This window comes from Phalangium opilio, unplaced genomic scaffold (genome assembly GCF_054372755.1).
Source record: "Phalangium opilio isolate 3A_F unplaced genomic scaffold, DU_Popi_V2 ptg000206l_1, whole genome shotgun sequence".
In the NCBI taxonomy this organism is placed as follows: domain Eukaryota; kingdom Metazoa; phylum Arthropoda; class Arachnida; order Opiliones; family Phalangiidae; genus Phalangium; species Phalangium opilio.
The window spans coordinates 344,491-359,439 of NW_028324216.1; the positions used below are offsets into that span (position 1 = coordinate 344,491).

General features: G+C 35.8%; 3 protein-coding genes and 1 non-coding gene across 5 annotated transcripts; 2 read left to right on the plus strand and 2 right to left on the minus strand.

Moving 5' to 3' along the window:
* The first annotated feature begins 380 nt into the window (after positions 1-380).
* LOC149621364 (uncharacterized) lies at positions 381-9,757 on the plus strand. The gene is made up of 15 exons (XM_089853777.1): positions 381-1,248; positions 2,523-2,628; positions 2,706-2,790; positions 3,239-3,495; positions 3,569-3,785; positions 3,864-4,078; positions 4,159-4,377; positions 4,465-4,563; positions 4,641-4,822; positions 5,200-5,752; positions 6,288-6,671; positions 6,780-6,931; positions 7,053-7,301; positions 8,554-8,691; positions 9,473-9,757. The coding sequence occupies exons 1-15, from the start codon at positions 1,102-1,104 to the stop codon at positions 9,629-9,631; spliced, it is 3,162 nt and encodes a 1,053-aa protein (XP_089709903.1). The 5' UTR covers positions 381-1,101; the 3' UTR covers positions 9,632-9,757.
* Positions 7,888-7,959, minus strand: TRNAA-UGC (transfer RNA alanine (anticodon UGC)). Its single transcript has one exon. It is a non-coding gene; the product is annotated as a tRNA-Ala (tRNA).
* Positions 9,758-9,795: 38 nt separating the features above from the next.
* On the minus strand, positions 9,796-12,866 carry LOC149621366 (uncharacterized). Of its 2 annotated transcripts, none has more exons than XM_089853780.1 (10): positions 12,733-12,866; positions 12,564-12,662; positions 12,422-12,497; positions 12,245-12,359; positions 11,973-12,157; positions 11,748-11,882; positions 11,543-11,683; positions 11,304-11,462; positions 11,070-11,237; positions 9,796-10,804 (listed from the first exon to the last, which is right to left on the minus strand). In XM_089853780.1, the coding sequence occupies exons 1-10, from the start codon at positions 12,828-12,830 to the stop codon at positions 10,592-10,594; spliced, it is 1,389 nt and encodes a 462-aa protein (XP_089709906.1). In that variant the 5' UTR covers positions 12,831-12,866; the 3' UTR covers positions 9,796-10,591. The 2 variants fall into 2 exon arrangements, with proteins under 2 accessions (XP_089709906.1, XP_089709905.1); XM_089853779.1 differs by having other exon boundaries at positions 11,522-11,683.
* An 845-nt stretch (positions 12,867-13,711) lies between these two features.
* On the plus strand, positions 13,712-14,791 carry LOC149621367 (uncharacterized). Its single transcript, XM_089853782.1, has one exon. It carries the CDS (start codon positions 13,712-13,714, stop codon positions 14,789-14,791), a length of 1,080 nt encoding a protein of 359 aa, XP_089709908.1.
* The last annotated feature ends 158 nt before the right edge of the window (positions 14,792-14,949 follow it).

Below are 14,949 nucleotides of genomic sequence, written 5' to 3' on the forward strand. Positions count from 1 at the left end.
ATTCCTTTTATTAATCTTAGCTATTATTTGTTCTTTGAAGTCATTGAATTAATATAGAGTTTAAATTTAGGCTTAGGTACGTTTTGTAGTAACCATGTTTCAATTTAGGCTTAGGTACGTTTTGTAGTAACCATGTTTCAATTTAGGCTTAGGTACGTTTTGTAGTAACCATGTTTCAATTTAGGCTTAGGTACGTTTTGTAGTAACCATGTTTCAATTTAGGCTTAGGTATTAACGTAGTAACCGAGTTTAAAATTAGGCTTAGGTACGTAACCTAGCAACAAGTTAAAAATTAGGCTTAGGTAGGTATCCTAATAGCCGAGTTTCAATTTAGGCTTAGGTACCTAGCCTAACAACAAGTTAAAAATTAGGCTTAGGTAGGTATCTTTGTAACAAGTGAAAAATTAGGCTTAGGTAGGTATCTTTGTAACAAGTGAAAAATTAGGCTTAGGTATGATGACAGGTAAAGTAGGTGAAACACTACAAAATAGGCTTAGATGCGATGACAGATGACTTACGCCAAGCAGAAACAATACAAATTAGGCTTAGGTATAAAGTAGGCAAAACGAAATAGACTCTGAGGTGAATACCATCAAAGGCCTATTTCAATCTCCCTTTGAATTTGGGTAACACCCAATCTTTTCTACTATGTCTTGTGTATTTAGCTGGTTCATAGAACTTGAATATTCTCTTCTTAAAATATGCGTCAACTTTTATTTTAAATTATATATTCAATAGACAAAAGCGGTGTTCATAAATTTTTTCCCACATTGCAAGGTCAAATGACGCCAACTCCCAGAATCCAAGTTCATTATAATTTTCATTAGAAAACCCGAAAGCGCGTGCGCCAGAAAACCCCTTTTTCCCGCCCGGCCGTACTCCAACCCGATTGGTTAATTCCCCAGCTTCCGTCGAAATTTGAAATAGAAATTGAAAGTTAGGCTTAACATCGTGTTATTCGGGTTTAGTCGCGGATCAAAGCCAGTTCCCGTTGTTTAAACAATGCGTAGGGGTGCGTGTTTTTAATAGGAAATTTATTAATTATAGCTAGGATTAACTATCATAAAGGCTTAGTTAGAGTTGTAATAAACATTAAAAAAGATGAGGGTTAAGTTTCTAAGCCTTGTCATTAGCTTAATCGCGATTAATTTAAGTAAATCTTCTGAATTTGGACGCGAAATTGAACCCGATAAGAAAACAGCGTATTTAATTAATAACAAGCCATTAGCGACGAAATTAAACTGTAAAGTAAGTGGAATTTTAATTATTAAATTGTTTATTTTGAATTAGAATTAAAATTAATGCAGGAATTTTAAGAATCTGCATTTTGTTTGGTTTCCATGCTTAACTATTCTTTCAAAATGTGTATCATGTTACTAAGGGGTTAGAACATTGGCGTGTAGGTCAAAAGCCTCACTGGGTTTGTGGGATTATGTTTTTGGAATTTCTTTAGGTAAGGGTTTAAGTTCTGTAAAGGTATTTTATATTTTTTTATAAGAGCAAGGGGGATATTTTTCTATAATTTTTTCTTGTATCAAACTAGTTTTCCTTGAGGCCTCACATGTGCATTTTAAATTACTCTTGTATACAGGGTGTTTAATTCTGATATGATAAGTCTGGTGATGGCATAAATTAAGGGGGATGTTTGTTCTTTGGGAAATCAATAGATTTTGAGTCGAAAATGTAACATCTATACTTATATCGCCTCCATTTTGTTTACCACAAGGGACAACGCTGTTTCAAATCGAGTTAAGATTGTTGATGGAGTATTTTACGGTTGACCCCTTAATTAAATTTAATAAAGAAACTGATTAAGAACATGATTTCTAATTTAATTTAATTAAGGGGTCATCCCTAAAACACTGAGTCAAATCATAACTCGAAAACAGTAGTGTCCCTTGTGGTAAACAAAATGGAGGCGATAGAAGTATAGAACCTTTTCGACTCAAAGTCGATTTCCCAAAAGAATTAACATCCCCCCCCCTTAATTTATGCCATCACCAGATTTATCAGAAACACCCTGTATATATAGTTTTGGGAAATTTTTTTTTCTCTGTTGTTATTGTAAAAGCAATGGTCATACTTTGTTAGGTATTGTTTAGTCTATTCCATCATGGTTTCTGACGCTAATTAGTACACGTGACTCATGCTTTTTTACGTCATCGCTTCGCTTCATGTATAGTTTTAACTTTTTAGTTTGGTTTTAGTAATACGATATATTTTTTCCTGTAATACTGTATAATTGTTGATTTTAAAAATAATATAAATCAATTCAATATCCATCCACTTTTAATAATTTCTGAAATTTGAGAATTTTATAATAGACAATATTAATGGATGTAGTGTTTAAGCGGCTTGGAATATACAAAATTACCTTGGGAAAACTTTTATTTGATGAAACCGATTTTTATACAGAAATATTGGTGCATTTTATTGTAATTACTGGTAAAGGGGGGTTTACCAAGCCACTCAAGGAGTATACGTAACTAGAACTATGGCGTCATAATATGATATTGTTTTAGAAAGGAGATAGCAGACAGTTTCATTATAACAGTCGAAATGAACTTTGGGGCGAAGCTGGGGGTCAAATTGAGGTTGACCTCGATGTGTCACTCTATTGTATGGGAGGTAAAGTCTTCTGAATTCATTTAATTACCCCCAAAACTAAATTATAACAAAATTAATCAATTAATTAATGAATACAGAAATTGATGATAATTATCTCATGCCTGCTTGCAAGTATTTAGTTGAGCTTTCAAATGTCAAGGGAATTCCTATTGCTTACGAAAAGTAAACAATATTGTTATATCAAGAAGTGATATCTAGTTTATTAGGGAGAAGGTATAAGATGCCTAAGTATTCGCGCGCCATGGTCCTGCAGTCCCCCTTTCAAAATACAAGGGGGGACGTTAAAAGAGGCCCCGGGCTATTTCGCTACACTCTCCTCAGTCGGAAAATATGACTGTAATTTTCGTCATTCGCGTTGGTCGCGCTGACGTGAGTTTTCAAGAACCAATGAGATAGATGCTGGTTGTAATTTAGAGGCAGGGATTAACTCCGGACCTACTATACGTTTGGACTGGAGATAAAGCTAGATTATAAATGTGGTGAATTTATACCTTCTCCCTAATAAACTAGATGTCACTTCTTGATTCTATTAAAAACTTTTTTGAAGTATCAATTGGATGCATTCAACAAGTTGGGTAGACTGTAGTATTAAGAAGTTTTACTTTTGTAGGACTCGTTCAAAACGTGAAGCGGATGTTAATAATTTAAGCCAAAAACCATTAAGTAGATCTAAAAGAGGTTTTACCGACTGGATTAGTAATGCGTGGGAAAAAGTTAAAGGGTTTTTTCGACGAGTTTTTAATATGGACGAACCGAGTAAACAACAGAGTAGAGAAAGTTCTGATGTTGTGGTTTTTACTGCAAAACCTAAAACAACAACCGAAAGAACTTACTTTGATCCCAGTGAGGTTGAAATATTTGACCCTAGTAAGTTTAGGAAGCCTAACTCAAACTCCAAGGCTTAGCTATCTATGCACTAAGCCGCTAATTTGAACTTTAGGTAATTATCAAAACCTATACGGTATGCCTTACGAATTCATTCAGTTGGCTGATGGTAGCATACCTGAAATCTTATTCGCTGCCAACGATACTGACGAAAGCATACGTAATTTCAAACGTCATTTGACCGAAATTTTTAGCACCAATTTAGTCTTAACTGAAAAAACAAAGGAGGAAATTACTCCATTGGGCAAACACAACACGCGTTACACCCATCTGTAATTTACTTTTCCTTACATTTTAAACACCTTAAGCCTTGGTTAAATAAATGCTAAGCCTAATTTGTATAATGGCAGTAAAACCGAAAGTGGAACTCCAACTAGTACTACACCATCTCCAGTAACAAAAACAACGAACCAATTAACGGTTTTTAAGAAAATAGCTCGGGATGACCTTTTAAATTTGACCCCTATGGATGGTCATAAGGTCAAGGGGTTAAATAATGTTGACCATATGGATTTAGATACAGTTCAAGTTCAGAAATTTCACGATGGAGATTTGATTTCAGCTGGTAATAACTCTAAGCCAATCAGATTAGTCTGATGAGTTTGAAATTTGAATTTTGAATTTTTCCGACCAATCAATCAATAGAGGGTGAGCTCAATATGGCCGTTAATGAAATAGACAGTAAAAGGAGACGTCGCCGTAGACGTAATGTCGATGAAGAATTTAGACACTTGGCTGTTAAAACCTCTTTTACATTGCAACTGAAACATCGTGCGAAACGTAGCATTGATGACAAAGATTTGAAGCAATTAGAGAGTGAAATGAAGTTTACCCATGATACTTTGCCATCGTCAACTTCTACTGGTATGTTTAGTAGCAGACGACGAGGCCATGGTAACACTCAGTGTCTCTTACTTTCTGTTTTTCCTATTTGCATTTGATATTACTTAGAAACATACGAAATGAATCGTTTGGAAAGTTTAAGAGAAAAACTTAGTAATTTTGAACCAACTTTAAGTAATTTACTTAAAGAAACCGATAGACAATTTTGTAAGTGACATATTTATAATGGCTATTTAATTAACCTTTGTTTAATTGACATTTACCACCAACTATTACCACCGCAGTAACGACGTTATTGGAAACGTTAGAGCTCGAAATTAAACTTGACAAAAAGTTATTCGTACATTTAATTCAAAAATCACTTTCGGTTGAAAAAATGAAAAATAATTGTTTAGTCGGTGACAAAAAACCTTGTGTAGTTGGAATATTACTCGCGACAACTATAGGAGGGCCCGAGTATGAAAACGTAAGTTTAAACACTTGAAATTTAAAGTTTAATGGACCTTTTTCAAAGGGGGGGGGTGCAATATCGTCTGCTTGATTTAGGGTTAAGATTGAACATTTATTGGGCGGGGCTTCAAAGTTGTCCGTACGTCTACCAAATTTGGATGGTCCGTATTGTTTGAAGGCATATCTTAAATAAATACGTCTTTGTTGACAAACATACCCCATCAATGTTCCTTCCGTCTTAAGGCAACAATGATTGTGGTCAACACCGAACTCTATTTTAACCCCCCCCCTGCCCTCCCCAGCACTTTTGAAAATTGTCAATTTTATATCAAAATGTGTATTTTTTTCAAAGGAAAAAGGAAAATATGTTTATTTTAATTTTACTTTTTTCAGCTATTATTAGATTTATTAGACACCCTAACTTCCCGTTCTGATATTCCCAACGGAAACTCTATTTTAACACAATTATCCGTGTCAATTTCGTCACTTCCGGCACCTTCAAACGGTTTCCTAAATTCAATTTTAAATCGAGCCACTGATAAAACGATGTCCTCTGACGTGTCAGGTGCCTTAGCCAATAGTTTAAGCGCGCTTCTAGTCAAACAAAATGTGCCAGGAAAGGTTCGCGCCTTTTTTTACCAAGCCTTAGTCAAGTGGATGTACCAAAGGGCTTCTCAGTGTCCCACCGATGATGATCTTGTCTTCCAATTGGTTGAAGCCTTGGGAACTGGTGGAGTTTATGAGAAGGAACTAATTGGATTGGCCGAAAAATGCAGAGATGTTGTTGCGTATCAAGTGCATGTCGTTAAGGCATTGCGTCATTCTGTTACGTCATCGCTAACACGTGATTGGGTGTCCAAGAAATTGCCCAATTCGTCGTGCGAATTTAAAACCGCCTTAGCTGATGGGTTGGTTTCGGTTACGATGAAACAAAGGCTTACTGAGGGTAGGTTTTTTTACATCTTGGCCTAAGCCTAATTTTTAACCTTCTTACCTTAACCCTAACTTAAGCCTATTTTCTAACCTACTTTCCTTAACCCTAACTTAACCCTATTCTCTAACCTACTTTCCTTAACCCTAACTTAAGCCTATTCTCTAACCTTCTTACCTTAACCCTAACTTAAGCCTATTTTCTAACCTACTTTCCTTAACCCTAACTTAAGCCTATTCTCTAACCTACTTTCCTTAACCCTAACTTAAGCCTATTCTCTAACCTACTTTCCTTAACCCTAACTTAAGCCTATTCTCTAACCAACTTTCCTTAACCCTAACTTAAGCCTATTTTCTAACCTACTTTCCTTAAGCCTATTTTCTAACCTACTTTCCTTAAGCCTATTTTCTAACCTACTTTCCTTAAGCCTATTTTCTAACCTACTTTCCTTAAGCCTATTTTCTAACCTACTTTCCTTAAGCCTATTTTCTAACCTACTTTCCTTAACCCTAACTTAAGCCTAATTTTTCATCTTCTTGCCTTCTTGAAGTGGACGCTTGGCCGTCTTATGGCTTCAATACCATCGACCAAGGCTTAGGTTTAGCCCTAATATCAAATGAACATCGCGTCTCTTGCGGTCACAAATCAATCGTGAAATACTTCGAATACAAAGACTTACCCCAAACCGAGCGCTACTTGAACATATATCGGAAAATGCAAGCATCTAGGGGCACCAATAACCGTCGTCGTAAACGTCAAACTAGCAACGCGATATGGGATGACGAAAACTGCGATGATTGGACCCATCATAAGGAAAACTCCAAAGAACCAATAGAAGCCTTCGAAGACGATGGCAAGAGGTATAACCGATGGAGCCATTGCAGTGGTAAACGAAAACTCGGACGTGACATGGCCAATGCGGTCTTTGATGGCGGTAAGTACGTTGCTTATGACTAGTCCTCGTGCCTTTGTAGATATTTCCCGCCCTTTTTAAGCCTAAAATGTAAAAAGCCTTGGTTCGGGTTGTTTTTATAAACTTTAGGTATGTTTGCCGGTGTTAAATACCCTACTAATCCACCCGAGTACAAAGTTGAGGCACTTATGTCCGGTGAAGCCAATTTCTTAGGCAAGGACTTTGAATTGGGACGTATTGGGTTCAGTTTAAGCGAAAAGAAGTCCAAAGCCTACGTTGAGGTAAGCCTTTTGTTATTTAAACCAAGAATACATACAGCTACTAGGAATCATTGCGCCCCCAAGTTAATTCTATGCGGGTTTTGTGGGCCGGGCTTGAGCAATTATTATTATGTCTTTATAGCTTTTGGGTCGCAATTTGCTGGATTTAAAAAGTCAAAACTGTTCCGAAGATGAGTTCATTTATCGTCCCGCTATGCACATTCCATTGTACGCCCTGAATATTTGGTTAGTTCAAGTTTCATTCGGTATCCATTTGGGAGTGGAAGGCGCCATCCAGTTTAAATGTCCCAGAAGTAAAACGTCAGAGAAGTATATTTTCGAACCGCAATCAATGGCACGAGTTGGAGGGGAAGCCGCTGGAAGAGTTTTGGTGAGTTTTACTTTACATTTCCTCTATTTGCTCCTGATAAACAAACGTCTACGTAATCGTTCATGCTTCAAACCTACGTTCGGTCTACAGTGCAAGACGTTTTCAAGAAGCGATATTTAGTTTATTAGGGAGAAGTTATAAATTCGATACATTTATCCCCACCTGCCTCTAAATTACAACCAGCAATCATCTCATTGGTTCTTGAAAACTCACGTCAGCGCGACCGACGCGAATGACCAGAAAATTACAGTCCTATTTTCCGAATGAGGAGAGGTAGGCGAAATAGCCCGGGGCCTCCATTTACGTCCCCCTTGTATTTTGAAAGGGGGAATGGGACTATGGCGCGCGAATACTTAGGCATCTTAAAACTTCTCCCTAGTAAACTAGATATCTCTTCTTGCTTTGAATCAATTTATTGATTGCTTGAAAGCAACACGTGTTTCTAAAACCAACACATGTCTTGAAAGCTACTTTTATAAGAATTGTAGTTTTTTATATATGCCAAATTTTTTAGTTGTGTTGGTCTGAAAGGGGTTTGGGGGGTAGTAAATTAGGTATGTCGTCACGTGATATTAGAGGCAAAATATGGAGGAGCTGGGTCTCGAACCCAGGACTTCCCGCATGCAAAGCGGGCGCTCTACCACTGAGCTACACCCCCGAGGTTAGGGCCCTAGCGGCAGATTGTCAAAACATATCGCGCGAGAAATTCCTAGGCAATCTTTATACCACGCGCTTTATCGGGGAAAAGTCTTTGACCCTAGCACGTGATACGAACTTATTCTTCAAGAGCAGAATGTGTTTGCTAATACTTCTTTTTTCCAAGTGAAGTTAAACATTGTGTAGTAATACGCGTCAGCTTAGACTGGTATCGCTAACTACGACTGTTTCAGTGTTTCTTCGTACTTTAATAAGATAGTTTAAGATATAAACTGATAAACCATAAAATCATGGACCTTATAAATGTTCCAGGCTATATGGGACGGGAAAATTGTTACTGTTTCTGGTAGAGGGGCGCATGCATTCAAGATTTCTTTGTCCACCTTCAAATTAAAATATATAATAACGCATAGAAGGGGGAAGTAATTGGATGTATCCCCCCTAAGCTAACTGCAATCGTAATTTGGTATCTCAAAATAAATAATTTCTGGTCATCTTTGGTACATTTTACTAAGTCCATGGTTTTTACCTACTTAAGGTTATTTTTAGAAAAATGAGTCAAAATTATATTTGTGTTTAATATAATGTTCCATAGATGCTCAGAGCTGGTATAAACCTTGGTGGTAATTTTAACTACCATTTAAAGGCTGATTTAAGCCCCTATCCTTTGGCTTGTTTCTCGGCTAAACACGGTTATGACCCCATGTCCGTCAGTCTTGAAAGCTGGTATCAAGTAAGCTGATTACAATGTTATTATTTCTATACCGGCATAAAATTCGCGTTGAAAATATCAAAAGTCGAATTTTGTGACGGTCCAAACCGCTTAAACGCTATGATCTCAGGGGTTTTTGAATAAATAATAACAGGAATACATACAGCTACTAGGAATAATTGTGCACCCCATAAATGATCTCGAGGGTTTTTTTTTTCTTTTTGACTAAATAATAACAGGAATACATACAGCTGCTAGGAATCATTGTGTACCCCATAAATGTTCTCAGGGGTTTTTTTTGCCTAAATAATAACAGGAATACATACAGCTACTAGGAATCATTGTGTACCCCATAAATGATCTCAGGGGTTTTTTTTTGACAAAATAATAACAGGAATACATACAGCTACTAGGAATCATTGTGTACCCCATAAATGATCTCAGGGGTTTTTTTTTGACAAAATAATAACAGGAATACATACAGCTACTAGGAATCATTGTGTACCCCCTATATCTCCCATGTTAATTAATTTCTATGCTGCGGGTTTTGTGGGTATACCGGGCTTGAGAACTTACTACACGTTGGTCACGCTTGTTAATAATTCTGATATCGTCTTTCTAACTGCGATTTCATATGATTAGTTGCTAGCTCCTCCCACAAAGCCCGCCTAGATACGTTAAGTGAAAATGGCTACACGATGAGTTTTATTTAATAGACCCTTTAATCTTAAGCCTATTTCAAGCACTCGCTGCAACAAATTTGCAATTTGAGTTAGTAGTAATTAAATTAAAACCAAATTAGTTTTACAAACCATTGTCATTCGATGATTGGACTAAACGCATTCGTTGGAGACCCAGTTTCCTAAGTTGGGACATAACTGGTTCCAAAGAAAATGATTGGATAAAAACGTATTGCATCTTACCTGATGGTGACGTCACAAACGCAACTGAATCAACATAACTTCTCATTTATTTGTTATTCCATTATATATATTTTTTATTAGTTTTTCAAACTAATGAATATATTATTTCTTTTATTAATTAATATAAGGTTATTAATAAATGTCATTCATTCATTTTTAATTAATATTTGACTTTGTTTGTTTTTTTATGCCATTTCAGTAATTATGGATTAATACTGATATTTTAATGTGTTAAATTACAAAATAAGTAATTTTACAGAGAGCAAATTACAATTGAGTAATTATGGAAATAATTACGAGGACAAACAGTAAGTAACACCTCGATTTATAATGGGAAATTATTTTATTTAAGAGTGGGTAATTCCTTTGTCAAATCATGGAGTGGTTCACCCCTCGGTTAAATCATGGTATTTAGTTATTAGAGTGGTTACCCTCTCGTTTTAAACATGGAATGCTTTTCTGCTTTTCAGAGTGATTAACCCCTCGTTCAGATCGTGGTATTTAGTTATTGGAGTGGTTATCCCCTTGCTTTTAACATGGAATATTTTCAGAGTGGTTAACCTCTCGATTGAATTATGGAATATTTTCAGAGTGGTTAACCTCTCGGTTGAATTATGGTATTTTTTTATTTATTTGAGTGGTTACCCCCTCACTTTTAACATGGAATTCCTTTCAGAGTGGTTAACCCCTCGGTTAAATCATAGTTTTTTAGTTATAAGAGTGGTTACCCCCTCGTTTTAAACATGGAATCTTTTTCATTGTGGTTAACCCCTCAGTTAAATCATAATTTTATTTAGTTATTAGTGGTTACCCCCTCGTTTTAAACATGGACTCTTTTTCACGGTGGTTAACGCCTCGGTAAGATTATGAAATTTATAAGAGTGATTAGCCCCTCGGAAAAATCATGGAATTTATTTATCAGAGTGGTTATTCCCTCGTAAAAATTAGATTAAATTTAATTTTTGGGGGTTTTAATGTGGACTCACTTAAGATAAAGTTTAAAGTTCGTCAATTTGTGAGTTTTGGTTTTGATTTTGAGCCGCTTTCTGACTCAGTGTCTGAATACCTTGAGCTAAATTGACCAATTGTAACCAGCGGTTAGATTGTAATTGAGCTGTGGCTTCGTTGTGTTGTTTTAATTCCTCAAGACAAACTTGCATCGAAACGACTTTGCCCTCCAAAAATTCCATTTCAGACTCCTTCTTCGTGATCTAAAACGCAATATTAACATTAAATAACATAATATTAATGTTAAATATATTAATTATATTATATATTTAAGGTTAAATTTAATTTTGCAAGAAGTAATAGGCTTGTAAATGTTTGGGAAAAGCCAACGTTTAGGGTTTTAAAGGCCCATGTTATCTCTATGGCCCCTGTAGAAATGTTTAACCCGCAATACACCCGTGTTCAGGGAGAAGCTACTAACCAGGGGTTTAATTGTTGCGGTTTAGGGTAAAGGTCATTAACACTAACCTGATTCTTAAATTCTTCGAGTTCTTCTTGAGCTAGAGTGTTTTCTCTTTTCAAGAAATCATTTTCTTCACTAATTAATTTCCATTTCTCTTCCAAAACATCAATCTTATTTAATAATTTAGTTTCGTTTAATTCCGCATTTGTTAATTGCCGATTCTGTTCCGAAAGCTGAGCAGACAATTAACACGTTTATTAAGTTATTTAATTGTTTTAGGCTTAACTATTAATATTAACCTCTGTTTTCAAGTTAGCGTATTTTTCTGTCAATTGTTTAAGGAAGTTTCTGGCTGTTTCTATCTCCGTTTTGGTCTTAACTTTATCAGATTTTAATTCGGCGATTTGAAGAACGAGATTCTTGTTACTTTCTTCGAGCTTATTACGGATAAAGTTATTCTGAAAAATCGTGCAAATTAACCCTTTAAAACTAAAGTTAGGCCTAACACTAAGCCTACTTCTTCTATTTCGCCGCGTACTTCCGTTAGAAGCGTTTCTTGTTCGCTAAATCGTTTGACTAACAGCTCATTTTCTTCGTAAATTTTAGATCTCATGTGTCTTTCATGATCAGCCGCTTGTTCGGCTTGTTTAAGTCTGTGTTTTAAATCTTTAACCTCTTTCTACAGGTTTTGTAAAATATATACGTTAGGCTTAACGGTATGGAGTACATTAGGCTTAACGTACGTTGAAATAATCCAATTTGAATCTTTCCTGCCCCGACCTATATCGCTCCAAAACGGTTTCCTGATCTTGGAAGGCTTTTTGGAGCTTCTCCAAATCTTTCGCGTTGTTAGCAATCAGTTGTTCTAATTCTTCATTCTAATTTTGCGCGGGAAAACGTGTCGCGTGGAGTTAAAGAAAAATATTTCCCGCCTTTTTTAAAAAAGGTGCTGGAAATAAGTGCCCTACTTTTTCATGCATTCCCGCCAATTCGTTTTTTAAGTTTTTAATCTCGTCTAAATATTCCTCTAATTTTTGTTTCAACTCCTCGTGTTTATCCTCCATTTCTTTAATCAATTCGTTCTTGTTTTCTATTATTCTCTTATTCTGCACGATCTCGTCTAGGTAAGCCTTCTTTTGCTTACCTTCCACCTCTACGCGTTACGTAACGGTAAGATAATATCTGACTTAAGCCTCGGCCCCTATTTTTTTTATCGCACAATCATTAACCGAAAACTTACCTCGTAATTCACGCATATCATTTATTAATTTATTATTATGCGTTGTAAGTAAATCAATCTTCGTATGCTTTTGTTTAATATCCAATCGTAATCCGTTAACTTCGTTCTTGAAATCCTGAGTACGTTAATAAATCAGCAAAGGCTTAGCGGAAATTAGGGTTATCTATAAACACCTACAGTCATTTGATTACGCAATAATTCGGATTCGGTGTCATTCGCCTTACATTGTTCCGATTCTTCCATAACGGTTTTCGTGAAATTTAATTATTAAGGATGCATAATTTAAATTAATTTAAATCATAACTTAAATAAAGGATATAGATAATTAACTTCAAGTTCGAGAAACTGTATCTGCTCATTTAAATTAATGAAGTAATCTTCCTCAATTTCGATAATATTTTCTTCATGCAGTAAATTTCTGCAGTTAATAAATTAATTAAATTTAATTTAAATTAAATGCAGTGCAGTAAAATAGGGCAATATCTTACTGATGCAATTCTTTATCAGAAGTCGCGGTAGTTTTATTTGCAGCTGGAATTTCGCTGTATTTAGCTGCTAGCGTTTTACGACGTACTCGGTTCAACATTTTTGCTTGATTTTTCTTGAACCGTTTTTGATGATGATCGGTAATTTAAGTTTTCCTTCTTAGTTACCCTTTTAGACTTGGAATAAACCCAAGAAAAATTTATGAAAACGCCTCGCCTGGTATCTATAGGTTTTTAGCATCGGCCTTCCTGTACCTAGCTCCACCAACACCATAATTATACGACCCTAATGACCCTTAAACACGCTACAATATATATATATTTTTCGCGCGAAACGAAGAAGTGACTGTGCCTTTCTCTGCACACATAATATGAATCACTTTTTTATCCCCCTTTCCTAAGTTCCCTCGGAAGTAATTTTGACGTTTCCATGGTAACCCTAGACAATCGATAAATATCGATTCAAATTTACCTCCCCGGTTTCAACAACATTAGGCTTAACGAGTAATCGCGAGTAGTTGCGTTTATGACGTGTTTTTAAAAACGTAACGTTTCATACCCGAATTTCTACATAAAAATGTACGTTTCAGTTTTATTTATACGTATTTAACCCTAATTCGGGCCTAATTACTATTAATTTCGTATATTTATACAAGTTTAAACAACTTTCGTTTGTATTTTGTTATAATTTCGAAACGAATTAGGCCTAACAGGTGGCGATAGTTTTACACCGCGTGACGTTTACGCGAAGGACTTTATCAGCGTCACGTGGGGTCTTTTAAAAATTAAAATAAAGCGTACTATACTATACGAAAGTCAGGGAAATTATGCAGTAGACGTACTGTAACCGCGAAAGAAATGTGTCAGTAATAATATCCTAATTTAAATAATAATAATAATAATAATTATATTTATTATTCAGTTAAAATTATTACAATTGGTTTAGACAATTAACAATAAGTGCTTATTTAATTCGAGCGTCATGGAAAAGATATGTTATATCGGTAACGCGTTACTAGACTTTTCGGCAACATGTCCTTACTCAATTTTGAAGAAATACGATTTAAAAATAGACGAAAATTGCGAATACACCGAGAAACAAAATGGTTTAATTGAAGAACTTCAAAAACTAGACGATTTAGTTATAACCCCGGGAGGTTCGGCGCAAAACTCGGCTAGAGTGACTCAATGGCTTCTTAAACCAATCTTAGGAGATAACGTGGTAGTTTTTATAGGCTGCGTGGGTCGAGACGCGTTTGGCGGTTTACTAGAAGAAAGCGTCAAATCAGTCGGTGTAAAAACGTTCTACAGCGTACACGAAACGGAAGCAACCGGAATCACCGCTGGTTTAGTAACGCAAGACGATAAACGTACTCTATGCGCGAAACTGGGTGCCGCGAACTACTTTAACTTGGCGTACTTAAAAACGCCCGAGGTACAAAACGTCCTTGCAAATAGTCGTATATTATACGTTGAGGGGTATTTTCTAACGCATAGCAAGGACGTTGTCTTAGAGGTCGCGAAAATAGCCAATTCCCTCGGTAAAACATTCGCGTTTAATTTATCCGCCCAATATATCTGCGATAATCACGCTAAAGATTTGAAAGAAATAATTCCGAGAGTCGATATTTTATTCGGGAACGAATGCGAAATGATTAGTTTGTATAAACAAATCGATGATACGAAACAAAGATGTGATACTGAAATAAACCCCAGAAGTGTCGTAAAAGTTTTAGCTAATACGGATTATTTTCCCGTACCCAAATCAGGTCGTACTGTTATTATGACATGCGGCCCCGATTCGGTTTATGTTTGTAAAACAAATTTTTCCGTTTTGGAATTTCCCGTTAAGAAAGTAGATAATATTAAGGATACTATTGGAGCTGGAGATTCGTTTGTAGCCGGTTTTATAGCTTCTCTAATCGCTGGTCCCAAAAGAATTGATGATCATATAAAATTTGCGATCGAAACTGCTAGAATGATTATTGAAAATAGGGGTTGTTCGTTCCCGCCAAGTCCCAATAAGAATTTGATTAATTTACTTAAAAATTTCAAGTCTTAAAAGTTACTTAAAAGTAGCAGTAAGGTGCCTTTAAAGCTCTTTATAAGTTTCTAGACTCTAGACACCGCTATGCCTTAGCTAATTTATTATTTAGAATTTTAAGGACACACTTTCAATTATCATTGAGAGATAAAATTTATAAAACACGCGGAAGAATG

Bases quoted from the DNA above. Each gene is read 5' to 3' on its own strand.
- LOC149621364 (XM_089853777.1), top strand. From the start codon at position 1,102: ATGAGGGTTAAGTTTCTAAGCCTTGTCATTAGCTTAATCGCGATTAAT. The intron at 3,786-3,863 runs GTAATTTACTTT...GTATAATGGCAG, and splicing joins AACACGCGTTACACCCATCT to TAAAACCGAAAGTGGAACTC. The intron at 6,672-6,779 runs GTAAGTACGTTG...TATAAACTTTAG, and splicing joins CAATGCGGTCTTTGATGGCG to GTATGTTTGCCGGTGTTAAA.
- LOC149621366 (XM_089853779.1), bottom strand. From the start codon at position 12,830: ATGTTGAACCGAGTACGTCGTAAAACGCTAGCAGCTAAATACAGCGAA. The intron at 12,663-12,732 runs GTAAGATATTGC...TATTAACTGCAG, and splicing joins TCTGATAAAGAATTGCATCA to AAATTTACTGCATGAAGAAA. The intron at 11,238-11,303 runs GTTAATATTAAT...TTGTCTGCTCAG, and splicing joins ACGCTAACTTGAAAACAGAG to CTTTCGGAACAGAATCGGCA.
- LOC149621367 (XM_089853782.1), top strand. From the start codon at position 13,712: ATGGAAAAGATATGTTATATCGGTAACGCGTTACTAGACTTTTCGGCA.